Here is a 27,785-nt window from a genome sequence, read left to right as displayed (position 1 = left end):
TGGTTATAAAGGTGGAGGTTATGGAGGTTATGGTTATCTTCATAATGGAGGAAAGTATGGAGTAACTTCTTGATGTAGTGGACATCCACAATATATTATTTTATAACAAATATAACTCATTTTTTGTATTTTTTTAAAAAAGGAAAAAATATTTGAGACCGAAAAAGTAGAATAAAATGTGTGCTATAAGGAGTGGTAATTCTTTTCTAATTTTCTACCCCTTTGAATATGATAACTTTTTTTTTTAATGTATTTTATGATTTTTGGTAAAACCTGTGAAACACATGCAACCTCTTTATATCCACTTTAGTTTAAAAAGAGAAAAATAATAGTAATAAATAAACTTTGCATAAAAGTTCATTCAAAGCCCTAAAAAAAAGGGATAAAAATTGAGTACTTACCTACAACAAACATGTCATTTAATACACATCTAGAATGGACCAAACAATTCATCAACAAAATGTGGTTGATAACTTCCTTATAACTCTTGAGGACAATTCATCATCGAGATTGAGTTGGTACAGTAAGTGATATTTTATAAAGAGGTTAAAAATCAATTTCTCCTTAATATATTTTTATTCGAGTTTGTCGTATTAAATTTGTCTGATGCAATTTATCTCTTCTTATAGAATTTGTAAATTATTATAAAAAAACAAAGTTATCTTATATGCATTCAAAGAATAGCGTCTGCGAATTTTTCCCACATTTAAAAATAAATAAAATTGTGGGACCTACTAAGACCTAAGTAAATGAATTCAGTGATCAATTTCAAAGTTTCAAGTTTAAACACAAAAAATTCTACACTCTGGATTTAGTTTGGTGGGTCCCACAAGTGGACCCCCACCCTGACAACCATAACTTAAATTCTCCCTTATCTTCTTTTTTTCTCTCTTTTTTATTTATTTATATATATATTTTAATTTTCACACTCAAATATGGGACATAATATATAAACGTATTATTTAATTTGGCCTTAACTAATATTTTATATATAGTTCAATTTTAAATATGTATTAGTAAACACTTAAATTTATATAAAGTTGAACAAGTAGTGACGTTCTTCTTATCAATTCACATGAGATATACTCGAAGTGATTTATATTATGAAACGTAAGACACATGTATCTACTTATTAATAAACTTTATACACATTTAAATGTCTATTTTGTTGCACATCAAAATTGGAGGACGTAGACGTCAGTCGAAGCCAAATTAAAATATACGTTTATATATTATGCTTATCGTATGAAAAAATATATCCCCAATTTCTAGTATTTTCTTAATCAACTAGGTTTTTGAGATCAAGGTAATTTTACTTTTTCACATCCCTATTTATAATTATCTAATATTTATATATTTTTAATCTTAATTCGAATTTGCATAAAATTAAATAATTCAATTTTTAAAAGTAAAATACTTTTTATTAAAGATAATTTAATTTTCAGATATCGATATCAAAACTTTCTAACTACAATTAAAGGATAGTTAGCACCCATCTTTGAATGATAATTTCCTCCTTATCTTCCATCTAATCTCATGCTCCTTTCATAAAAGCAAAAAGTTGAGAGGATCAAAAGTGAGATTGTTTTAGGTTGATATAGTGGTCAAGTCAAGATTATTATTATATCTTATTTAAAATGATTTAATTTTAAAAAAAAATATTATATATAATAATAATAATAATTTCGATGAAGAAATTCGAATGAACCCTTATGTTAATATGAATAATAAATGTTTAACAAAGTTAAAATAAAAAATTTAAATAGTTACTATTGAAAAGGCAACTCAAGCTGAAATACTAAACTAATTTATTCATTTTACCAAATTGAAATTGTTTTGAAATTGAAATTGAAATTGTATTTGGTCATTAAATTTTACGAGTAAAAATTTAAAATCATATTATACTTTTCCTTGTAATCATGAAAAATCGCTATTTGTAAAAACTTTCGAATTTTTTATACAATCTTATCAAACAATCAAGCTAACCCAAATTAACGATTAACAAAGAATTCCCCGTGATAACACCAACTGATTTTAAGTGTGTTTTATTGGAAGGGAGAAAATTGGTTTGCAAAATAGAAATCAAGTGTTTTTTTTTGCAAAATTCAAATTATGGTGCATGATTTAAAATTTAGTGTCTGAAGTCACAAATTTAAAATTAGACCCTTTTGATAAATTTAGCATGTAAAATCAAAATTTCAAGTTTATTTAAAATATGATAAACAAACACAAATTTATAAATTAAAATATGAACTCATAATTTAAAATCACATATCTAGACAATTTGAAGTAGAGTTTTTTCTTAACCATCTTACAAGTTGGCAGTTGCTTTCAATGTTTTAAAATGTGAGGGTGTGAAAAATATTATTTTATTTTGTATAAGACAAGACATAAACTCAAAAATACGAGACGTAAGTCTCATGTATTTTAAACTTTTTTAATAAATTATAAATAGTGTCAATACCCTACCCTAGAACCATCTCTAGAGGAACCTTAAAATTGTCTTTTAAAACACTGAATATTTTTATTTGGCATTTTGATTTACTAAATGAATGTTTTTTTAAATATAAATTTCAAAAATTTTATTGCATACAAAATAAAATTGAAATATATTACACATCTTATTTTTGTTGGTGCTTTGAAGTAAGTAAGTATTAAACATGATTTTATCAGAGTGGCAAATATTTTTTCATTGATATTTAGATTTTTCAAGTTTGAGTTTTTGACTTTTCAACATAAATTTAAATTTATATAAATTTTTAATATGAATATCAATCACCAAAAAGAAAACCAACCCTGATTACTCCAACTTGCATTTTGTTTTACTTTATGAATGTTTAACATGTTTTTTTCAAATATCTTATCCCACAAAATAAAATCAACAATATTACACACTTTATCTTGCTAGTGCTTTATAATAAGTAAGTACTATTAAACATTGTTTCATTAGATTGACAAATACTCCTTCATTCACATTCAGATTTTTTGAGTTAAAGTTTTGATACAAAATCGCTTTTTTAGAAATGTTTTTAAACTTTTCATTGTAAACTTGAATTTATTCGAGTTTCTTATATCAAACACCGAATGAAAGATTGAAAAATTGAAAAAATTAATCTTGATCCCACCGGAATGACAAATACTCCTTTATTCACATTCAAACTTTTCGAGTTGAAGTTTTGGTATATAATCACTTTCTTTAGAAATGTTTCTAAACTTTTTGTCGTGAATTCAAATTTTTTATATCAAACACCGACTGAAAAATCGGAAAACAGAAAAAATTAAACTTGGTCCCACCCAACCATGTGCCCTCCTCCTGTCTCCACCAGGTCCTGCCTCTCAATCATTTGACCCCCCACCCCCCCTGTTCCCCTTCTACCCTCAATTTCTTCTGTATAATTGGTGTTTATTTTTCCATAAAGTTTAGAAAAAATCTCTACATGTCGACGTCGGTAGAACCAAACGGCGCCGTTTTACTCGATTCTACCGCCGGCTCCGGTGGTGGAGTTGCTAATAGTAATGGTGCTTTGACGGTGAAGAAACAGCCGGCGAAGGACCGGCATAGTAAAGTTGATGGAAGAGGAAGACGTATAAGGATGCCAATTGTTTGTGCTGCTAGGGTTTTTCAGCTAACTCGTGAACTAGGTCATAAATCCGATGGACAAACAATTGAATGGTTGTTGAGACAAGCTGAACCTTCGATTATAGCTGCTACTGGTACTGGAACTATACCTGCTAGTTTCTCTACTGTTTCAGTTTCCTTACGGAATTCCATTTCTTCTGTTTCTGCTTCTGCTCCGGTTGATCATAAGTTGCCGTCGCCGTCGTTGTTACATCCGTTGATTTCTCCGGCGCCGTTTTTGCTTGGGAAGCGTTTACGGTCTGAGGATGATGATAACGGAAGTGGAGATAAGGATGTGGTTCCTAGTGCTGGGTTTTGGGCTGTTCCTGCTAGGCCGGATTTTGGACAAGTTTGGAGTTTCGCTGCACCGCCGCCGGAGATTTCACATTCCGCGGCGATGATTTCGCACCCGTCGAGGCTTCTTCAGCAGCAGATGGAAGAGGCATCAGTTGGTAGAGTTGGGAATTACTTTCCTATAGCTCAAGGGCATCTGAATTTGCTAGCTTCTCTGTCCGGTTCAGGTTCCGGACCGCAGAGAAGGGATGATGATGGACAATGAAGAATATATGAAGTATTTGCTGTTTATGATATGTATAAATTGAAGTATTGTTGTTCTTGTTTGTTCGTATTGTTAATTTTTAGGTATTAGGTAGTGTAGTGAGTGAGAAATGAAGCTAGGTTTTGTTGCAATTTGTTGAATTATTGCTAGGATTAGAGTGTTTGCTTGTTCGATCGTTCCATCATTGCATTTGTTAGGGTTTCAGTTCGTTTAAGTTATGAGTGATGTAGCGAGAGAGATAAGACGAGACGCAAGAATCTAAGGTAGTTTCTTGTGATCGATGAATTTGGTTGGAATTACCACTACAAGCACAGAACTGCTTAATAAGTGCTTGGCCATTTTGATAATGGTGAGTGGATAAGATAGTTATTTAAGTGTGGTCTACGAAAACCTGTAGTTCCACATGAATGTTTTTTGTAACGAAACCATGGAGGTTTCTGATGAATGAATTGAATTCTGTAATTTGTTGAAACTTTCAGTGACTCAAATGAGTGTTATGGAATTTGTTCCTTAGATACATTGTTTCTTGATTGAATGATTTTTCTGCATTCTCGTGTATGAAAAGGTTCACTTGTCACTGGTGAAGTGATGCATGATAAGGTGTAAAATGAAGTCGTTGGAGTGTATTGGTTGGAATTAATAGCGTGCTATGGACGTTGTAACTGTGACATTGTCAAGAGCCTTGGGCTTGCTATCTGTTCCAACATATAAACTTGTAGTGAGCGTCATATTTTTGAAGCGGAGAAGCTTGAGTTTCAACTTGAGAACTATTCGATGATGCAGAAGTCTATGTTATTATCTTCATGCTATACATTGCTCAGTAGTACTCCGAAGACTAGATTTCTGAAGCTAGTTGTTGAACTGATGTAATATTTCACATGCTTAGTATCATCACTTGCTATTTCGAGTTGGAGGAACAGGAGTCTGCACTGCAGTATGTAGTACTCTTTTCTCTTAAAGCAGTTGGATAATTCCGCTCTGCAGCATCTGAGTTTAAGGATGCAATTCAGCTTTTTGCGTTTTTTTTTTCGATAACATGTACATTATGTCTATTTACTGTTTGTTAAGATCACTTGGCTTGAAGATGGGCTGATGTTTAGAGGACTCGCATGGGTTTGCAGGTTTGACCTCCGTACTAAAGGTTACAAATTTGATGTTTTTGCTGATTGAATTCTCAGGCTTCCGAAGAAAAATTGCTTAGGTTCTGAAATGTATTGGTGAAAGAAGATCAGATTGAACTCTCTAGCCTGGCATCGTCTGGACTTGTGGAACTCTTTTCAACTACCGCGAAGACTTCAGCAGGTAATATCCTTTTTAAGGGGGGGTAAACTAACCCTACATCTTTTTATATAGTTAAGCAGATGCTTAGAGATTGTTTAATTCTTTGAGCTTTGGTAATTTCTTTTTGGAAGTTTAGAATTTAAGAGGATACCGAACATCTGTGTGGTAATTGGACTTCGAAAATAAAGAGAAAAAGAATGAGTTGCTAACACCTAGTTTGTTTAAAAGGAATTTCTATGTGCAGGCAGGAAATATTTACTTTCGTCTTCGAGACGTGTATGATGCTGTTTTCTTACATTGGTTACCTTGTATAAGTTGCTGCAGAGTGTTTTCTTTTTCTTTCCTTTAAAGGTTCTCTTGTCGACACTATATGCAGAAAATCCGAGAGATCTACTATTAGATTGTAACTTTCTTGTTTGATACTATTTTCAGAAGAAGGCTTGCAGACATACAGTCCAACTATGTTGCTCGGACTCTTCAAAAATGTCACCGAGTGCGTGTTGGATCCTCCAAAAGTAGTGCAGTTTTGGACTCCACATGCCAGAGCTTTCTTCTACATTTGTCCTGTGGAAAGGTACTCATTCAGTGTCGGTATCGGAAATATGTTGGCTGGTAATACTAGCTTAAGAATGTCAAGTGTTTGTTGAATATGGTTTCATTTTGGATGTCTGCTAAGCTGCGATATCTTTTGCATCATTCTTTGCGGTTCAATCGTATATAGTCATTGGTGAAGCCTACTAATTTTGTCAAGGTTGTTCAAGATCTAATATATATGTATGAAGAGTAATTTTTTACCTACATATACAATATACTTTTTTGATGGAGGATGTTTAACTGACCACCCCTTGGTCAATATGGCTCCGCCACTATATATTGTTGTAGCTCCTTCATGCAGTTGCATTTGATTCATAAGAAGGAACGTGAGTAAGAATCGACAATTTTAAGGGTTTGTCATATGGAAATCTTCTTTTAAGCCTTGGTGGGCAAAGTTATTTGGTATATGTGTTTGTTGGGTGCGTACTTGGTGGAATAGTTGAGGTGCTTGCCTTCCACCTAAGCTGCACATGAAAGGCTCAAAGCCAATACCAGGGAACAGTGAAGCTTTATAGGGTCTTTTGGTCCAAGTGCAGGTAGTCCGCATCTTCATAGACATGTCTATGTCACCGAGCCTATCTCCGTGACAGTGCCTAGATCGTTACGCCTTTGATGTCAATGGGTTTGTGTTTGGGCTAATTTAAATTTACAAGTAAATATGGGCACTGCCCAAAACAGCCCATCAGAAAAATATTTCATGCCCAACCCATTTGGATTAGTTGGATGGTGAATGTATGGATCAATTTTGTCACTCCCCTAGCTGTATTTAGAGTAAAAAACTTACATTAAGGCCCGTTTAGACATGCGATGTGTATGAAATCAGATCGATATGAAGTTGCGTTTGGACATGCAATTTGAAATTTTTTTAAATTGTATTTTTTTCCTCTTAATCATGAAAACTATGAAAGTTTTCTCAAATTCTTATATAATCTTAGCAAACTAGTAAATTATAGTTCATAAACAAGATATCAAAATATCCTAAAGCGCCGCATTAATAAAATCGCATATGAAACTTGTCTTTTCTATTGAAATCTTTTTTCTAATCTTCAAGATTTTTATTTTAATCAACCAAAATTTGAAAAAATATTCCTCCATACCAAACATACCCTCTCAAAATAGAAAGAAAGAAACAATAATCACACGAGATCAATGGAGAAGTAGATAAGATTAGTTTAGAAAGTTAACACAATTCAACGTTAACTTAGTTGATAATTATTGTTAATATTTAATATCATAGATTAGAGATTATAAAAATATAAATTTATACCATAAGTCTTCCCTAAATATTGGGTTTTTAATTGTAATATCGACATCGCAACACGGTTAGACTTAATTAATTATATAGTGTTATTTGACTTTCTTTATGAAAGTGAATAACTCTAATTTGTTGATAGTGTAAAGATTTTCTATGCTATTATATTGTTTTGATGAATATGATATTTGAATAAATGGTATTTTTTTTTTTTGTTATATAATGTTATATATCAATAATTTGAAAAATGAATCTAAATGAAAATAACGATACGAAGTAGAAATATATTTATAGAGTAATTGATAACATAAGATTATTAACTAATGAATAAAGTCAAAATGCAAGTAAAGAAAAATAGAAGATAACAACACAATCACATCAACTCTATAATTACACCACATTAGATTTTCATTCGTACGTAACAATAAATTTAACGAAAAATACAATACAATTAATCAATACAAAAATTCTATTTAAAGTAACAATACATGCAATACAATTAAATTTAAATAACATTCATTAAACACATTGTTAAGGGGAGTGTCGAAATTAACAAGGGACAAGTAAAATGAAATGGGATAGTACTAAGGAGTCGTTTGGTAGGATATATTAGAAATTTAATACATGAATAAACATGTGTAAAAATGAAACTATCCTTAATACACCCAAACCAAACCGAAATAATTTCAATATAACTAATTTTAACTTACTAACTTCAACACTTTTTTGAGACCCCCAGTATAACCCACAATCACTACACCCTCTGTCACATCATTCGTCTTTCTGGTGAGCACTTGTGTGCACTGGGCAAATCTCATTGTATAATAACCTTCAAACTACATAGAAGATGTAAACCATACTAAACAAGCCCCCATGAAACATATTCGACTCAGAAAGCAATGAGGAATACTACTAACCTCATCATTGCTATTACAATTTATGTAGAATTATTCTTACGGGTGTATAGAAATCGAATCAAAAAAAATGCTATTGAATTATTAGGTAAACGAGTTTTTAATGGTTTTATAAAAAAAAAAATTGGGTTATCAGTTTGGTATCGATTTTTAGTATTGAGTTATTGGGTAAATCGATAACTCATTAAGACGATAGTAATTTACTACTATACCCGTCATAAATATTAAATATTAATAATTTAACATAATTAGACACTATATCCGTACACTACACTACAATCTACACATTTCACACGTCACATTACTTCTACTTCACATCTGAAATTCCATATTATGTTTTAGTTGTAACATGTGATTGTTGCCTTCATACTACATCTACTCTTATTGATTCAATTTCTCATTATATTTTCTTGTTTCACTATACCAAAGCATCTACAACTTATTTGCATGTCTCATTGTATCGTGTCAAATTGTTAAAGAAGTGAGAGATCATATATTTATTTTAGGCATAAGATATAAATATGCCCTTTAACTTGACCTCATTTTACTTTTATGCCCTTTGACTTTGAGTGTGCACAAATAGACACTTAAACATGTATAAAATTGAACAAATACACACACGTCCTACGCGGCATCCTACATGGAAATTTGCATCATATGTGGTGTCCTACGTGTATTATGTCACGTAGAACTCATGTGTCTACTTGTTTAACTTTATACAAGTTCAAGTGTTTACTTGTGCACATATAAATATAAAATGAAGTCAAGTTAAAGGGTATATTTATGTATTATGTCTTTATTTTATGAATATTTTCTTATTGGATAAACCGAAAACGAGTTAATGGTCAAAACTGATAAAAAATATTTTGATTTGATATTAATTTAGCATATTTAAAAATCAAAAACAGATAATCCTAATCAATAATACATAAAACTGAACGAACCGACCTATGCACTAATGCACACCCCTAATTTTTTTTATATACTTTGTCAAACAATACTTGGTATAGGGTATAAAGCTTTACACGCGAAAAACACGTTTAAGAGTAACCCATAAATACACGGAATTTGAAATTATCAAAACATTATTCCAAAAAAAAAAACAAAGGCCATTTCTGATAATCGATCAAATATTTGATTTTGTTGTTAGTCGAAAATGTCATTGAATCCTAAATTATTTGCTCATGGAATGCCAGCACCATTTCTCAATGAATTGTTCGTCTTTGCTAGCGATGGAATTGAATTTCAGATCGATAACATTCCTCGGTACCTATTTATTCTTCTTTGTTTGCATTTTTTTTCCATTTTGTTTCCTTTATTTTCTAATTCATTTGAATTTCAGATCTTGGGCAAAAAAATAATTGTGATTAATCTTGTAAGTAGTGCAATTTACGAGATTATGGTAAAGATTTTCATGAGATTAATTTATTTTAGTGGATAGATTAAGTTTATTGAATGCACCACCCAAATATGTGTGATGAATACCTTCGGGGTGGCCCAGTGGTTTGGGCTTGAGACTTCCATGTTGGAGGTCTCAAGTTCGAAACCCCTTGCCACTGAAAATAAGGAGTTTGCCTTTTGGGTTGTCGCACCGGGCTTGCGTAGTGCGGGTTACCTCTCCTATGTGGTTTGCGAGCTATTGCATAGGAGCGGGAATTTTACAAGGGTAGCGGCTGCGGTTTCCCTTGTCATAAAAAAAAATATATGTGTGATGAATGAAATGTGTCACAATGAATGGAATGGTGGGCTTCTTATAAGGCTCAAACAATTTTCCGTTCTCCTTTTTTTGAGCTAACTTTTTCAGGGTGTGAGTAGGGGTGGAGCTACCATACTATTAGGGGTTCATCCAAACCTCCTTTTGCGAAAATATTATTATTTATATATGGTTAAAATTATATTTTATGTATGTATAGTAGATGTGGAACCCTCTTTGATTAGTTCATGTGTTTAGTTCTTCAAATTTTGAACCCCTTATTAAAAATTCTATCCCCAACAGTGGCTGTGAGTTAGGTGTAAGAGTTAATTTAACATTGTATTATGGCATAGTGATTAATGAATTGAGCTGAGAAACATGGATGTGTTAGCATCAAATCTCAGCAAAGAAGGAAATATTGGGTGATTTCCTCTTATTATAAGTTTGGATGGACAGAGTTACGTGATAGTTGTGCTGGTGGGAGGTAACATGTAGCACGTGGAATTAGTTGAGATAGCCTGGACATGAAGCATGTATTTGTATTGTTGGGCTTGATTAATGCATTGAGTTTATTCAGTGTGGATGGAGTGGCTGGGTAGTGGTATTGAACTTAGGAAAGATCAACGTTATTTGTGCATCGCCTTCTCGGGCTATGGTCTCTTTCTTCACTTTTTGTTTGTTTGTTTTTTTCTTATATTTTGGTATTTTAAACCAAGTTAATGACATCTGCATTGACATGAATTATGAATATTTTGCTTTTGTAGTTTAGGAGAAGTACAAACAAAAGGAACCATTTACTTATCGAATATCCGGATGGTCTTTGTTGCAAAGAATCCTAGGGACAACTTCATTGCTTTTGACATTCCCTTGGTATGTAATGCTCATCCTTCTTGCTTTCGATTGCCTGATTCTGTAGGAAATATACACTTTATGAATCATGTGGAAAAAATGGTTTCTGCTTCAAATCCATGTCTTTGTTTGTTGGATTCGTTTCTTGTTTATATTTATTTGAATTTATCCGATAAAATTGCAACACGCGAGGTTGATGTCTTTAGGCTCCAGGATGACCATATGCCCTCTTTTGTTTATAGTCTTATAGGACTTATATTTCAAGTTGATGTACAGAATCTTGAATGAAGGTTCCAGAGATACTAAAACATTTGAGTTTTCTCGACTTTGCATGTGCTTCGATCTGATATACTGTTGTCTGGTTAGTTCTAGCTAGCGTTGTCTTGCTTATCCTTCCTTACTAGTAGTCGTGGTATTTCTCCTGTAGTTTCTTGCCCTTCGATTTTTGTTACTTCCTGTCCTTTTTACTGTATGCATTGTCTTGCTTTCTATAGTATCTTGCCATGGTTTCATCACTTCCGTTTATTTCCTTTCCTAACATGTTATGATATGCTTTATCTTGAGTCAAGGGTCTATTGGAAACAACCTCTCTACCTCCCAGGTTAGGGGTAAGGTCTGCGTACACTCTACCCTCCCCAAACCCCACTTATGAGACTATACACTTGGTATGCTATTGTTGGTTAGTTCTAGCTAAGCAAAATCGCCTGTGTTGAATTCCTGCATTTGTTGTCTATTTTATTGTTTGTTGGGGTAACTATATTAGACTTGAACAGTGTTGTTGAAGGCCGTTAAGCCCTGAAGCTAGCTGCGATATAGGGCACAATGCGATAAGGTGTGCATCTCATCGCCCATATGCTCCGTCTTGAAGAGAGCAACACTGAATAATTGTTGTTTGGTTTTTGCTACATATATATTATATAGTATCTTTTATCATCCCCTTCAATCACACTTTTTGTCACTAAAACTCACTCTTCATTTCATTTTTGTGCTTAAACCACTAATAAAGCTTCCGCCTTTTTTTTCCATGTTTGGTATCGTTGCACTTGGATGACTACCTTGATGTGATAAGAGATAGCTCAAACATTTCGTTCAATTCAATCTTGTTGTAGTCGAGTTGTGCTTCACTACTTGATTGTATCTCTGTTCTTATTGCTGTGACATGTTGTCTAGATTTTGATATATTTGTGTGGCTCGATTCAAAAATGGTCGAAGTAGTTGTATAAGAGCAGAGGTGGATCCGGCATTAAGAGTTAGTTGGTACAAACACACACATTTATGTGTAGGCGTTCTCCCAATGCTTTGATGATTTCTTCTCTTTCTCTCTTACTTGAAGACTATGTAGTTCCGTCAATTACATCCTCTGTTTCAATTTGTTTGTCTGGTTTGACTTGGCACGGAGTTTAAGAAAGTAAAGAAGATATTTGAATCTTGTGTTCTTAAACTACAAATATGCCGTCTTTAATCTTGTGGTCTTAAACATGTCATGCGGAAAATTATAATTAAGGAGTTGTCGAAAAAGAAAGAGACATTCTTTTGGAACGCTTAAAAAGGAAAGTATGACAAACAAATTGAAACGGAGAGAGTATTTTTCTACCAAATCATGGGTTTTTGTGACGAGCGGAATAAGAAACAATATATAGAAAACCGATAACTGCTCTGGCTGACCCAAATCTACTTCATTTTGCAGCTTTTTGTTCATGGCGAAAAATTAAATCAACCAATATTCTTCTGCAAAAACATTTCTGGATATGTAAATCCGGTAAGTATAATAGATAGATAGATAGATTTATTATTCATGAACTATATATCAACCTTACTTCAGATGACTGATTTTAGCCTATTTCAGGTTATACCAGCTAATGCTAACGAAGACAGCATAATTCCTCATTCGTTTAAAATTATGTTCAAGGAATGTGATTGTGAGGCTTTCATTCCATTAGTTTTCAAATTAATTGGAAAAGTGAGACGACGTTATAGACGGTCAAGGGCAAAGCATCGCGTAGATCCTCTTCATGAAGCAACCAAAACACCAGTCGATGAGATGACGAGATATGCGTATGTCACATTGCTTGCTTTTTGTACAATGGAATTACTCCCTCTGTCCCAATTTATGAATCACTTTATCCTTTCTAACTTGCCCCAAAAAGAACGAGACATTTACCTTTAAACTTTCCGTATACCCTTAATCAGGGGCGGACCTACAGAGGGTCAAGTGGGTTCATATGAACCCACTTCGTTGAAAAATAACACCGTATATTTATATATATTTGATCAGTTTTTTAAATTTTATATGTATATATTAACTTTTGAACCCACTAACACAAATGTGACCCTTGGCAGAGTGGTGAAAATGGTTCAATTTTCCCAGCCAGCTCAAGTTCGAATCCCTGTTGCCACATTTTAGTTTTACTTTTTATATCTTGAACCCACTTTGTGAAAATCCTGGGTCCGCCACTGCCCTTAATGAGTTGATTTATAGCCCATATAACTTTCTAAGACAGGTTTTAGACCATAAGTTTCAAAAATCTTTCTTTCTTTCTTATTTTGCAGTTATGTCGACCCCAATGATTCGACAAGTATCTTCTTGCAGCTGCAGCCTACTCCAAAGTCTCGACTTGGGTGTCGTATGAATCAGTCACAGCCTACTGCTGAAACATCCATATAGCTCTTGCTTCAGGTTAGCCCAATAATGCATCTTGTGCACGCGATGCATCTTTTGTGTGATTGATCCCTTCAGATCTCTCCATACAGAGAAGAATTATGAGTTTGTTTTGTACACGATGCACGAGTGGATCTAGGGGTTTCATCCAAACCTCCTTCCCCGGAAAATTACATTGTACATACAAGGTCAATTTTTGTTTTATGCATATAGAATAGGTGCTAAATTTAGCTTCTTCGTGTGAAAATCTTGGCTCCTCCACGGATATGAGAATTTAGGTAATTCTCACCTCATGAGCTAGCTTCTGTGATTGAGTTAGACCTATAGTCTATTTCCTTATTAATGTATCAACGCTTTTGACATAGAGTTATATCCAATGTCCATTTCTACTAAAAAGCACATAGTTTCAAATCTTAGGATTACAATTTACAACACTCTTAGAAGGAGTACAAGTTTACCCTCACTCGAGGTTTACTTCAAATCAATAAATACATGACACATATTTAACCGAAGCCACATATAACAGATGTTTTTATTTTCTTCCCATTTATTTTCCTTTCATGTGATCATCAATTCTTCTTTTGATCTTTTTATCATTATATGCAGCACATTTCTGAGCTACAATCTCTGCAGTAACATTGATAAGTACCACAATTATAGCATGAACAACTAGTTTGTAGCCTTGCACGCATGCCTGCTCCTCTCAACAAATTCGTTAGTTTTTCTATTTCATGCTCGTTCCGTGCTGGAAATACTTGTACATCATATCCTATTTCATGCCCGTTACGTGCTGGAAATACTTGTACATTGCCATTACCTTTGCCATTGCCAGCGCCACTATTGCCATCACATTTGCCAGTCCCATTGTTGTTGCCATTGTCGTTGCCATTGCCATTGCCATTGGTTGCTGCACTAGTAATGTGAAGGTAACTAAGTCCCAAAATCATCAACAACAACAAAGTCATGGTTGTTAGTACTACTTTTTTTGCCATGGTTTAACTAATTAAGTTGGCAATTGTATAATAAAAGTGTGTGATGATGAAAAAAAATGAAATTAACCACTTTTGTTGATGTTGTGTTTGCTTCAAAAACATTAATTAGATCAGTGTTTATATAGAAAAATTTAACAAATACTGTATGATTTGGCCTAATTGTTAATTAAGAGATTAAGCCTCGACTCAAGAAATGCCAAGTTTTTTTATGAATTTATAGAAATTTACGTTTTATGCTGTCGGCTGAAAGTGTTAAACTCCAACAGCTTGATGTTAACCGGTCGTTTGGCTGAGTATTATTCAGTAGCGGAGCTAAATTTTTCACTAAAGGGTTAAAATTACTAAGAAAACACAAGGTTCAATATTTTTACTATATATACTTTAAAAATATTTTAACTATGTATTAACGGAGCAATTTTCTGTTAAAGGGGTTTGGATGCATCCTCTCGGCCTTATTTGACCCTGCCTCTGTGTGTATCAGTAATATTGAGATTAGTAATGTTTGTGTTAAGGACATTTCTGTCTTAAACTATGCTTATTCATGTACTGGATTATATTATATTGTAGTGTATTGTTTTTATGAATATAATATCTTGATGATTATATTATTTTCGGTCCTTTTATAATATTGAAAATAAGATTATAATATTACAAAGAAAAAAGAAGAGAGAGGTACATGTTGCGTTATCAAAAAAAGATAAGGTAAGTATAAAATAGGATTACCATCTCATGTGGTAATTTTCGCTTACTGGAAGTCAATTTGATTAATCGATTGAAGCTAAATTGGATTATATTTACTCCATAATTTAAAATGAAAAAATAAAATGTTATAGTCATAATTTATTTTTATTTTAATTCGCAGCAAACATTTCCTTTTTTTGCCATTTGATTCGATATACAATTAGCCATTTTAGGTATACAATTAGCCATTTTATACATTTCGGTATAAAATGTATAAAATGCGTTTTTATTTGTATAAAGCGAGAGAAAAGTGTATATACAAATACATATATTTTCATCCTATATACTTATAATTATACAAATACGATCTTATTATACAAATTACAATGTATAAATGAATTTATATAAAACTGGACAATTTGTATAAAATTGGATGTTTGTAGCGAATTATACAAATCAAAAATTCCATAGCAAACATAAAATTTGTTATGTAGCGCAATTATGCAAACTATAACTATAACATACAACTATGATTTTTATGTTTGATATTGTGAAAGTTGCTCGATATAAAAAACTATACAAAAAAATACTATGAATCGTAATTATTTTCATATTGATATGGTGAAAAAACACATGTTAAAATATTAGTCAAAGAAATATATGAAAAAAGAAAATTTTGACCAAAATTTGAAATGTAATTGTTACTATGTTATTTTTCTGGCACAAAAATCATTGGAAGTTAAATTGTGACCACCAATGGTTCACCATAATTCTTTACCATTTAAATAGAAGAAAAAAAACTCTGTAAAAAGATCAACTTATATTTTATTTTCACATCTTTTAAATAGAAGAAAAAGCCTAATCTCTCTGTCCATAAAGGCATAGTCAGGCTCCGAACACCGAGTGAGAAACCAAAAAAAAACAAAAACATTCTTCCTGAGAGCACACAATACAAACAGAGCAGCAAGAATTGCAGCAACCATTAGCAGATGTCAGGTTCAAAAATGAACTTTATTTAACAAAAATATTGAGTTAAAATACAACTGAATTGTTGTATGTTTCTTGTTACATAATCTTCCAACATTGCATGGATCACAAACAAGAACAACATAATCAGAGAACATATTGAACAAATGTAGCTCGATATAGACGAAATTCGGTTAGTTTGCAGTACCCTTTTATACATACAATCTTTTCTTCCAAGTCATAACTCCTGTCTTCCCACACAAAATCCTATTTAACCAAATATACTTGTTATAGTTGCATCACCAACTTGCCAAGAAAATATACAGGCTTCAGTTTTACGTGATGCTCGGCCTTAACAGCTGCTCTCCTCTTTCACCTCGGCCATCTCTAGAGTTGCTTTTTGTGCAGCTCTTCTTCTGTTTTGGATCTGGTTAACACATTCCGCAACTATAACATGAAACTTGGGGACTATTTTACTTGTGTTAGAGGCATTAAGTCCTGCCTTCTTTAAAGCCCGTGCCACGTGCTTTTCAGCCTTTTGAGAATGAAGAGAGCAGTAGGAAGGAACAGCAGACCTCAATATTGGCTTCCCACAAAGTATGGGCCCTGTTGGCGAACTGCAAAATAAAGCAACGAAGCTTGATCGATAAGTAATACTATCTTAACTCTAACTAGTAATAAGATATCTCCCAATGCTTTACGATTAGGATCCACAAAATCTGAACTCATGAAAATCACAGCATCAGCGGTTACTTTTATGAAATGAAAGAAACAAGAATGCATCCAGATGCAGTCAGTGATTACAGCAAAACATTGCAAGTTAGCTACTAGGAGAAGAACAAACAATTTGAGTGAAAAGGCTGCTCATGGAACTGGATGCCAAAACTAAACCAAGTGAAACAAAGAATATACATTACACGTAAAGACTATATACAAGAAAAGAGGACTGTCACAGCCTGTTGTCCTACTATACTCCATGACTCATAACACAAGTGCACCTTTGGTCATGCCTCAGTGTGCAAGCAACCAAAACATTAGAGCACCACATCTTCCTAATGTACCTGTGCCCCCACCATTAACACCAGTGCCCCACTGATGGACCAACTTACCAGCCAGCAGACACCACACAATTAAGAGCCATTTCAGCAAATAGATTATGTCACCCATAGCAACAAGACTAGCACACTGAAGCACCTTGCCTCAATGCAAGCAACCCAACAACAGGCCGCTCACCCACAGTGGTCTACATATTGAAGGAGAGCGAGAGCACTGTTACAGGCCTAGCTCCAGTTTTCTAGCAAATACCATTGCTTGTACATAGTAAAGTTTAGTATGATTCTCCGGGGTAAACATGTTTACACCTGTCACTTGGATTTGTTTTTAAAAGGCGAATCTAATAGTCTTCAACTACAGAAGCTAGCAAGTGAAATGAGTACTTCTACACCTAATCGTGACTCTAAAGCATCAGATTCCTGCTGCATATATCTATAACTGTGGGTTATCCTGTTCCAAGTGAAATAAGAAGTGTTTAGAAGAACAAGATGATGAAAGCATAATGAGAGGCATACTACATACTGAGAATATTGAGGAAAATCTGAAGTCCAAAAAGTTGAATAATGGTTTTGGGAGTCGTCTGGTAACTTCAGCAAGAAGTGATGACGGCCAGGTAGTTCAAATTTTATTTTATTTTGCGAAAAGAATGAGATAATTGGGAGGGGTTCACTTCAAACTAAAAAGAAATTTAAATGACAACTGAAGGCGCTAGGGAACTCAAAAGTTTACAAAGACTTGAGAACATTCAGAGGACTTGCATTGAAAGACTTGAGGATATTCAACAAAGCACTACTAGGAAATTATGAAGATTCAAGGCAAAGAGCAGGCTTTATGGAGGGTTGTGAATCACGTAAAAGCATGAGACATGAATGGGTCATGGAGGACTTGAAACATCATGTAACTCTTCGGTCGAGGACTATGGAGAAACACCAATCCTCACAGTCGTACACTATGAAGAAACATCCTGGGGTGCAAAGACTTAAGTGGCAGTGCTACACAAACAGGATGACAGCAGAATCGATTTTTACAAGTTTTTGGGGTCACAAGTAGTTGAATAAAACACCTTGTGGATCATTTTCTACGACATATATAAAGTATTGAGCGAGAGAGATGAGATGTCGTGAGTAGATATGTAGGACACAAGATGGACAAGTACAAACGGATTTTGATGCTCAGAAGAACCTACAAGGCTGAGAGGTAGACAAATTTCAATTGAAATGCTCTACAAGCAGAAGACAACATATGCTAGCCAGCACTCATCAAGTTGGGTTTGAGGAGAGGTGGATTGTACTCAACAAATTCATACTATCATATTTTATTTTATTTTATAACCGAGAAATCCGTCTGTGACCTGCCCTTTGGACCAATCACAGCCTTCTAAACTCGGTGGATAATGGGCCCGCCCCTCTCCACTTAAATATCAGGCTTCACTTTGCATGGTGTGGGGCTTGAACCTGCGACCTAAGCCACAAATCCTCCACCTTTTGCCACTCGAGCTAGGCCTTGGGGGCCATACTATCATATTTTTTCTAAGACAGAACTCGCGCTTCCTGCACTTGTGGATCTGGATTCTTAACATGTGTTTTATATTGGCTGTTAGAAAGGTGAACAACACTGACAGCTGAGAACTTGAGAAAGAGGAGGCTCACATATGTTAGGCAGTGCTTTGTGTCCAAATGCTTGGGCGAAGATGTGGACTAACTTCTGTTGCATTGTCGCGTGGCAACCCCACTGTGGTACATGTCATGTACACTGGTTTGGAGTACAGTGGACAATGTTGGGCAAAGTGAAAATGTACTACACAGCTCGGCCTTCAGAAGAAAGAAAAGTTGTAGGGCATGAGAAGATGCTCATCTAGCTCTCGTGTGGTTTATGAAGGGAGAGAAACAGAACTTTCTAAAAGAACAAAGAATAACTTCAAAGACTTTTTTATACATCAGAGAAATCTCTCGTGACTTCTATCCAACTCCAGTTGGCACACGGGTTCGAAACTGTGGGAGTATGAACTCGCCTCTACACTTCCCAACTTAAATAACAGGGTTTGGATCTTTGATGAGTCTAACCCACACTTTAAGTGTTAAGCTCTGGAGGCTAGAATGACTTTATACATTTGAAAAGTAGAATTTTATTTTAAGTTAAGCATTTGGTGCACCCACAAGGTTGTTATTAGTGCAGAAGATTCTGTGTTTTATCCGTAGAGAATTATTCTTTATGTAGCCTCTCTATTTTCTAGTATACTATTTGTATATGGAAGTTCTCTGTTTTTAATAAGATTTTTTTACGTTATCCTTTATGAAAGCACAAATCAGATCGGTGAACTCAAAAGTTGACCATGGTATTTTTTTGTTTTAATATAGTAAAAATGTCATAACTTCACGACAATCTATTTTGGAAAAAGAAACAATTAAGATAAGGAAATTTAGTGAAAGTCTTGGTGAAAACCTATTCTATGCAACCACAACTTAATAGTGTGGATTTTCATAGACTGGATCCCGAGCAAACAAAATAATCAATATAGGAGTTCTAAAAGATAGTTACAGTAATACCACCGGGACGAAACTAGGATTTGCATAAACTTTGATGGGTGTGGGACAGGAGTGCAGCAGGCAAGAAGCAATTGGCAAAATCAGTAGAATTGACAAATATAGATCACCTCGAATGGACCAGAAACATTTCAAAGTACTGGCCAGAACTCAAAAACCATGATGGGCTACATGTTTTCCAAGTAGGAAATGACCTGTGCCAAATTCCTTCTTTTTTAAAAGAACTAAATGTCAGCCTGGGCCAGATATTTTACCCAACTACAATAATCAAAAGAATTAATGAGAAAGGGATACACTACTCAAGAGCAAAAGAAAGGAGATGCCAAACGATGGAAAACCACGCACCAAAAAGAGGAGTTAGTTTCAAACCTACCAAATCAAACCTGAACCAACGGAAACACTGAGAAAGGGATTGGCGAAGTTTCCAAACACTGAGGAGCTTCAATGGTCAAATAGGAAAGAGGAGGGAGTTAATGCTACAACAACTTTAATGAAGGAGAAGGAAATCATCAACATTAATGACACCTCAAACACACAAAACGAAGTCCTACAGAGAAGCCTAGTGGGAAGTTTTGAAGAGAGGAATATGAGGGTAGCCACTCAGCCGGAGGTGAGAGGATGGGCCAATAAGATCTGGAGACAAACTCATGGCTTGAATATTTACGAGATGGGGGACGGAAAGATTTTGTTCGAGTTTGCAACAAGAGTCACGGTGGAACAGGTGAATACAGGGGATTGGATTTGGAACAACTCAAAGATCCAACTGGGTTGGTGGACCCCAACGATAATGGAACGGACCAAGTTCGACCTGGATCAAGATCGTAGGTCTTCCACTGCATCTATGGTCGAAGACGACTTCTAAAGCCATTGGTTATTTCTGTGGGGGTTGGGTTGAAACTGAGGAAGAGACGCTACTAAGAAATCACCTTAAATGGGCTAGAATTAAAGTTGAAGGCGACGGGTCGAGGACTCCGAAGGAGGTAACTGTGTTGAATGCCGGAATCTCATACTCCGTGCAGCTATGGACAGAGACGACGACGAGGTACTCCATCGGGGAAGAACGAAAGGAAAACCCTTTTACCCAACCGACTTCGAGGATCCACCCAGAGGGTAATACAAGGGCTGGTGGAGATGTCAGTAGGAAACCATGTGGGGAGCCAGCAAACGTCGTAGGTTCAGGCCCCACTATGGGTCCAACTCCAAAGACAAATATAGGTCAGCCTTTGCTCAATTTAAATCCAGGCCTAAAACCTACTCAACCTCTAAAAAACCCAAGCCCAGCTGGGAATATTAAAAAGCCCAAGAACTTTATAGTGAGAGGCACGTGGAGGGGAATAAAGGTTTTTTAGAACTTAAGGACTTGGCATCAAAGTTTCTACAAGCTTTCAGGAACTGGGAAATAGCAGTTGAGGTGGAGGATACTATGATGATGCAAAAGGAAGGGGGAGAAAGAAACCTCTTAAACACCCAGACAAAGATTCCTGATACAAAGTCACGAAAATTGACCACAAAAAGGAAGGAGAGGAATCTGATACCATAATAGTCAATGACACACAAGAGACAGAACAAAAAATGCAGTTACAACAGATTCATGAGGCTGAACCAGTCAATATTCAGCTCCCAATTTCTCAAGAAGATATCAAGACAGAAACATTAAACTGGGTTAATTCACATATCTTATAGTTCAGTAATACATACGGGGTGGCTTTCGAAGGGTTTGAAAAAGAAACCATAGAATTGTTGATGAAGATTGATGAGAGGAAATCACAACTAGATAAGAAGGGGCCTGGTAAGCCAGTTTCTACCCCAAAGAGCAGAGGAATTGGGAAAAACGAGTTGAAAAAACTAAAATCCAGCTTGAATGAAGAAGTGGAAGGAAACAGAAGTAGAGGGAGGATAAGATAAGATGTATTAGGTACCTATGTACAATTTTTATTTTGAGAAAAAGGTGCATCCATAAAGTTATAACTATGGTGATGATTAACGGATATGAACTGGTAATTAGACTTCTCAATTGGAAAGTCAAATGCCTTCTCACTGGGAGAAAGTTCTTTTTTTGGATAAATGGTAGTACATGAAACAAAGAAGGTTCTAGTGGGTTTTTTGGTTCGACAGCAGAGGTAGCACACAGCAGAATGTCTCTTAGATGTACGTGGGGAATTCAAATGTTGGCTAGTTAACAAAGTTTTGCATTTAAGTGGAGCAGGACAGAGGAAGAGTCATTATCCACTGAGCTTCGGAGCTGGAAACAACAGATTTCTTAATTAACAAAAAATAACAATCACCACAGTTGGAAGTTTCTTCTTTACTTACTACAAAGTACGAGGATTTACAGCACCTTTTAGGATTCAATACAAAGCCAGATTTAGGCATTGAACTTGGCGGAAATATTGATGGTTAATATCTTGGGGAAGGTTTAAGCGTACATGGGCTGGAACAAAATGAATAACAAGAAGGTAGTTTCGTAATTCTGAAGAGCAGGAAAAGATAAACTGTAGGAATCAGAACTAGATCCCACAGGCACTATACCATGAGGTTAGAAAGTTAAAAGTTGCAGGGTACAATTCAAAACAAAGCATAGTTGTTGGGGAAGTGAAGTCCAATGATCATAAAACATTAAAATGATATACACACACCATACGACCTAATCTTACTCGTAAAGGCTATCAGAACATAAGTGAATCCAACTACCTAAACTGCTTTTACTTTAGCTTACAGCCTTCCAGAGCCATACTCTCTTACACACACATGTTCTGCTTGCTAGGTACAAGAGCAATCGTTGCACAAGGGTAAAATTTATCAGGAAATCCTCACAAAAGATTCCAGAAAAAACTAAAGAATCTTAACAAAATAGGAAAAGGAAAAAAGAACAACAAAAACTTGAAGCTAATTGGCAAAGTTCCTTTTGAGGAAAAAAGATGAGATCTTTTTGTTATATGTTAGCAAAATAACCAGCTTTATACCAAACAATAAACAAATTGGGCGCGAGCATATACATTCTGCTTCAGAAACAATTCAGAAAGGATGCATCTTTGAGACACAAATTACACTCCAAGCAAGATAGTTCACGCATGCATACCCACACAAGATACTACCTTTTCCACTGTCTGCAGATTTTGCGAATCAGGATAACCTAATAGCAAGGGTAATAACATGTAGTGCTGGATATTCTAAGGCAGGATAATCATATCGAATTGAGAGTCACAGACATATGAAAAGATATGTTTCTTCATAAAGCTTAGAACTGTGCAAAATACTAAGACATAAATGTATGAAATGTGAAGAAAAGAAAAATACCTTTTGATGGCAAAACTGCAAGCCTTGTACAGCTTCTGCTTGGAATCTGACAATATATGCATATGACAGAACCTCGTAAGCGCCATTGCCTTCGACTTACAGCCATGAACCCCACACGTATTACTGGTAACCGCATTCCCGTTGTTCTCTCCAGTTCCTAGAGTACCATCCTTATTATTCTTATCCTCATCTTCCTGAAAAGCACTCATTCCAAACTTCCAGCAATACTCTCTATGCTTGAGCTTGACTTCCTCCATTAACGACCAGTAACAATCTCTGTATATACGTTGGAGTTGCTTACTCCGTCGATTCCTCCTTTTGTAAACTTCCACTCGATGCAAATGCTTGGATTGGGACAGAACAGCATCCTCCTCCCATCCGTCAATTTTGATCGGCGTTAAGGCATTCGAAGAAGAGGGACGGGCAGCAGTATTCCCGGTCGAGGAATTCGGGTCGGGCATATCGGTGTCTACGGAAGAGATACGCGAATTGGTTGCTCTGTTGAAATTGTTAGGGTTTTTTAGGTCAATTTTGTTAGGGTTTAGGTTAGAATTGGAGTTTCCTGGGCGGTGATTGGCGGTAGAAGCGGCGGCGGCGGCGGTGGTGGCGGCGGTGGTGGATTGAGGGGTCGCCGGGGGCATTTTCTGTGGGGTTATGATTTTGACAGATAGATTTTTTTTGAATCAATTTAAACAATCCTAAGTGCATAAGGACACAAAGCAGAGCCACTTCCATGGCAAGTTATTTCGAGATTAATTATTTATTATCTCTATTAAAATGATATTTAATATTAGGTCTTAAAAAATAATTTAGAAAATAAGTATTTAATGTTAAAGATAAAATATGAAGAATATTTTTTTTCTTGATATATTAAAAGTGTGACAAGTAAAAATAAAAATTTATTTTAAAAATAAGTGACAAGTAAAAATGAATGAAGAGAATATTCAGATGTTAGTTGTTTCACGATTAACTATTTTGATATTAGTAAAGTAATCTTATAATTTCGAAATACTCTCATTTCAAAACAAATTATGTTGTAATTTTATCTTAACTAAATAAGAGATAAATTCGTTATAAAATTAATTTTAGAACTAGTAATTCTTTGTTCTTCATGTTAATTTATAAATAATTTTAAAAATAATAGCCCTTTTTTATTCGTTTAAATCGAAAAGAAAATCAAGTAACTTAAATGTATTTAAATTAAGTGGTAGAGATGTTAAAATAACAATATAAGTGTGTTTTTTTACTGCACACATAATATCTTATAATAAATTTGTTGCATTTACTTTATCGAATTAAATTTCTAATTTTTTATATCTCATGTAAACTTATGTAATCTTATATAATATGTCGATTTGTGAGCCCTATATCAAATTTAAAAGTATGCCTTCCCTATTTCATTCTGCAACTAAAGAAAATGAATTAGTAACTTGTAGATGTCAAAAAATAGAGTTGCATCTGATTATAATTTAAAAAAATAAGCAGAGTTTTTATAAATAGAAATTAGTAAGTAGTTAATATAGTACTTGATGAGGTATTGTGATATGTCTATTAGTATTAGTATTATAAAACAAAATGATCTTAACAAAAAAAAAATCCCTCGATGTTTACTTGTAATGCTTTTCTGTCACATATTGGGGGAACTTTCAAAAGGATAAGAGCATCGTGATTTTCTCTCCTTACCTTTTTTTAGCTACACGTCAGTTATCCCGTTCTGATTTTTATACACACGTGTTGGGTTGAGATTTATAGTTGTGCATCAATAACCTCCATTAGAAAATTATATTAGCATAAGAAAGACGATCCTTTTAATTACATGATTTACATGTCTGTTGAAGATTGTCATTTTTCGCTTATCCACAAGTTTCATATGCTAAAGGGGATGACAGTGTTACAGGGTAGCCACTGATTAACTACTTATGCTTTATTAAGTGTAGATCATATTTAAAATACTTATATCAACAATACTACTTTGAGAATCGTATTATTTATGCTCGTTCATTGAGAACCGAAAGAGTTCCATGTCAAGTGTAGGGACAATATATTTAGTCCATAAAAACATGATTTGTTTATTTGTTTTTGTGAATGAAGATTTAGTCAATTTTAATCTGCATAATTTAGTTTCATAGATTAACAAGTATCACATAGATTCAATACAACATATCCGATCATATTCAAAAATTTCACAAATTTGCACAAATTCGATACAATAGTTCTTTTCTTCTTGAGATTTTCAGAAATTAATAAAGCCAAGAAAATATTTAATGTGAAGGATTTGAGGCATATATTATATTAATCTACAATCTGAACTGGCAGTGTGTATCCTTCGCTGCATGTTAAAAATGCAAGTGTCTAATTTTAGGGTGTTATTTATTTCGTTTTAAAGTAGTTTAAAGAATTTATAAAAACCCCGTAAAATATAAGTGTATAGTTAAAAATTCAATCATAGCTTGAAAAGACATTTAACTATTTTCTCCTCCAAAATAAATACAAAGAAAAAGTAATATATGAATTCAAGAACTCCCCAAAAAACAAAAATAAAGGAAAATTAATAGTACGTGGATCCATATTTATCAACTACTCAATATTTTCTCTTTTATTTTTATTCACTTTCAATAGAATATACAAGGAATGTAAAAAGAATATGAAAAATAGATCGAATCGAATCGATTTATGCTATTTTTTCAATAAAATTGTGAACTTTTATTTAAGTGTATAACCGTCCCAAATAATCGGATGATCTTTTTAATTTATGAAAAAAACTTTAAAATTTCCAAACCGAACAACCTTACATGTAAATATATTTTATATATTAACAATAGTGTTAAAATTTAATATATAAATATATTTTATAACATTTTTCAAATATAAATATAATTTAGGTTCTAGTCCTCTGGTGACTAGACGACTTTGGTTCTTTGCTCTTTAATTAGCCTTTACTTAATTAAGTTTAAAATTAAAAGATATTGTAATAGATACTTTATCAAATAATACAACAAAACTTATCCAAACACTCTTATTAAATATTTAAGATCAAACAATACGGCAACAAGTTATACATTCTTGTCTTTTTGGTGAAAAATTGAAGTGCTTCTTCAAGAACATAATTGTGAAAGAAATATATTAATAGTAGTATATTTTGAGATGATATTTTAAAAGTAAAAAAACTCGAAAATTAACCGAACTATACTGATACCGAAGGGAAACCAATATGATACATGATTTTAAAAAATCTAATTTTGGTTATATATTATAAAATACCCGAAAAATTGGGATGATATAATTTTTGAAAAATAACCGACCAGACCATACCATACCGATATGATAAATGTTTTAAAGCGTTGCCTTCTTTTTGAGGTATTGTGCATTTACTTTTATTAGCGAGGGAGTTTGGATGAACTTCTCGAGTCTCCTAGTTCCGTCTTGGAGAAAAATCGTGTAATGGTCAGAGTTTTCGAGTTACGACATTCTTGAAAGGAAGGAAAATAAAGTAAAGGATCAAAAACATATTTAAATTAAGTATTTTTTTTGTATTTCATACCTAAACTATTGTCAACTATTTATTAAAACGTACCTTATCTATATATCAATTGTTTCCAAAACATACATGAACGTTGGTGATATTTGATGTAGACAAAGAAAACAATTTATAGCTGAGGTATGTTGTGACAAATAGTGTTGGTGTGTTGGTAATAGTTCAGATATAAAACTCAAAAAATCGAAAATACTTGAAGTGTTTTTTTTTTAACATTAACTCAGGTAAATAATGTCAACTCTTGAACCCTAATGCGAGAATCAAAGTCATATTTTGAAACGAGACTTTGCATGTCATGACTCAATATAACAATAATAACTACTTATATCTCAGTCTAGATCGTGATGACTCACTTATACTATATATGAAATATTATCTTTTCTTTTTGAATTATATCTATGAATATCATTAACACTTAAAAATCATGAGTTTTAATTTAAAGATTTTTGTCTTGATAAAAATGGAAATGACTAGTTATAATTAAAAGACACAAAAATATAGAAGCCACATATCTATCTCTTTATTCCAACATATATGAAGCCACTTAAACTATAAAAAAAAAGAAAAAAGTAAAGAGAATGATTCAAATAAAGTTACAAGAAAATGGGAATTAAAATAATATCACATGTTTTCTAATATAAATTACCTAAATAGTCGTATCCACGTTTAATTAGGAAAAGAATTTATTGTCAGGGGGTTCATTAGAAAATATTACCATTTATATATGGTTAAAATTATTTTATGTATATATAGTAAATGTCGAATCTTTAATTTATGTGTTTACTTTTCAAATTTTGAATCTACTTAGTAAAAATTCTAGCTCGATCACTGATCTCCAGTATGGGAGGACACCAAAATTATCAAACGATGAGAATAAGATAGAGAGGATGTTAAAGGAGCTCAAGGACACATATGAACACTAACTCTATTAATGATCGTAACCATCACTTCTAGACTAATAAGCTTTTGAAGATGAAGTGCATATGAGACATGTGAATCTTACTTCAGAATGAGATAGAAAAGTGAAGAACTTTAATTCTATTCTACTATATTATAAAAGAGAGTTTAGACCCAAGATTGAGACTTTTCCCAATCTTGAATATTATATATTATACTTGTGGGACTTTCTATTTTATTCTATTTCTATTCTATTCTATTTTCTATTTCTATTTTTTCTATTTTCTACTATATTATAACTTCAATATTATATATTATATTTATTATATAGTAGAACTTGGGCATAAACTCCCTTTTAAAATAATATAGAATATGTATATATATATATATATATATATATA

The 27,785-nt window shown here is 33.6% G+C and overlaps 3 protein-coding genes across 3 annotated transcripts; 2 read left to right on the top strand and 1 right to left on the bottom strand.

Moving 5' to 3' along the window:
* Positions 1 to 3,382: 3,382 nt before the first annotated feature.
* LOC102605188 (transcription factor TCP7) lies at positions 3,383 to 6,279 on the top strand. Its single transcript, XM_006348485.2, has 2 exons — positions 3,383 to 5,480; positions 5,892 to 6,279. Exon 1 carries the CDS (start codon positions 3,438 to 3,440, stop codon positions 4,176 to 4,178), a length of 741 nt encoding a protein of 246 aa, XP_006348547.1. The 5' UTR covers positions 3,383 to 3,437; the 3' UTR covers positions 4,179 to 5,480; positions 5,892 to 6,279.
* Positions 6,280 to 9,269: 2,990 nt separating this feature from the next.
* On the top strand, positions 9,270 to 14,491 carry LOC102604852 (UPF0664 stress-induced protein C29B12.11c-like). The gene is made up of 6 exons (XM_006348484.2): positions 9,270 to 9,485; positions 10,677 to 10,782; positions 12,449 to 12,520; positions 12,608 to 12,816; positions 13,312 to 13,438; positions 14,027 to 14,491. The coding sequence occupies exons 1-5, from the start codon at positions 9,376 to 9,378 to the stop codon at positions 13,424 to 13,426; spliced, it is 612 nt and encodes a 203-aa protein (XP_006348546.1). The 5' UTR covers positions 9,270 to 9,375; the 3' UTR covers positions 13,427 to 13,438; positions 14,027 to 14,491.
* Positions 14,492 to 16,085: 1,594 nt separating this feature from the next.
* Positions 16,086 to 23,625, bottom strand: LOC102604518 (uncharacterized). The gene is made up of 2 exons (XM_006348483.2): positions 22,953 to 23,625; positions 16,086 to 16,676 (listed from the first exon to the last, which is right to left on the bottom strand). The coding sequence occupies exons 1-2, from the start codon at positions 23,591 to 23,593 to the stop codon at positions 16,412 to 16,414; spliced, it is 906 nt and encodes a 301-aa protein (XP_006348545.1). The 5' UTR covers positions 23,594 to 23,625; the 3' UTR covers positions 16,086 to 16,411.
* Positions 23,626 to 27,785: the final 4,160 nt, after the last annotated feature.

The sequence above is a fragment of the Solanum tuberosum genome, unplaced genomic scaffold, assembly GCF_000226075.1.
Source record: "Solanum tuberosum cultivar DM 1-3 516 R44 unplaced genomic scaffold, SolTub_3.0 scf00098, whole genome shotgun sequence".
NCBI lineage: Eukaryota > Viridiplantae > Streptophyta > Magnoliopsida > Solanales > Solanaceae > Solanum > Solanum tuberosum.
The sequence above is the reverse complement of the archived record's forward strand: the minus strand, read 5'-3'. Positions and strand labels throughout refer to the sequence as shown.

What these genes read in the sequence shown, in the direction of transcription:
- LOC102605188 (XM_006348485.2), top strand. Translation starts at nt 3,438, where the DNA reads ATGTCGACGTCGGTAGAACCAAACGGCGCCGTTTTACTCGATTCTACC.
- LOC102604852 (XM_006348484.2), top strand. Translation starts at nt 9,376, where the DNA reads ATGTCATTGAATCCTAAATTATTTGCTCATGGAATGCCAGCACCATTT. An exon ending in TTTCTGGATATGTAAATCCG is followed by an intron (nt 12,521 to 12,607) that starts GTAAGTATAATA and finishes AGCCTATTTCAG; the next exon opens with GTTATACCAGCTAATGCTAA. An exon ending in GATGAGATGACGAGATATGC is followed by an intron (nt 12,817 to 13,311) that starts GTATGTCACATT and finishes CTTATTTTGCAG; the next exon opens with TTATGTCGACCCCAATGATT.
- LOC102604518 (XM_006348483.2), bottom strand. Translation starts at nt 23,593, where the DNA reads ATGCCCCCGGCGACCCCTCAATCCACCACCGCCGCCACCACCGCCGCC. An exon ending in TGCAGTTTTGCCATCAAAAG is followed by an intron (nt 16,677 to 22,952) that starts GTATTTTTCTTT and finishes TTTATTTTGCAG; the next exon opens with TTCGCCAACAGGGCCCATAC.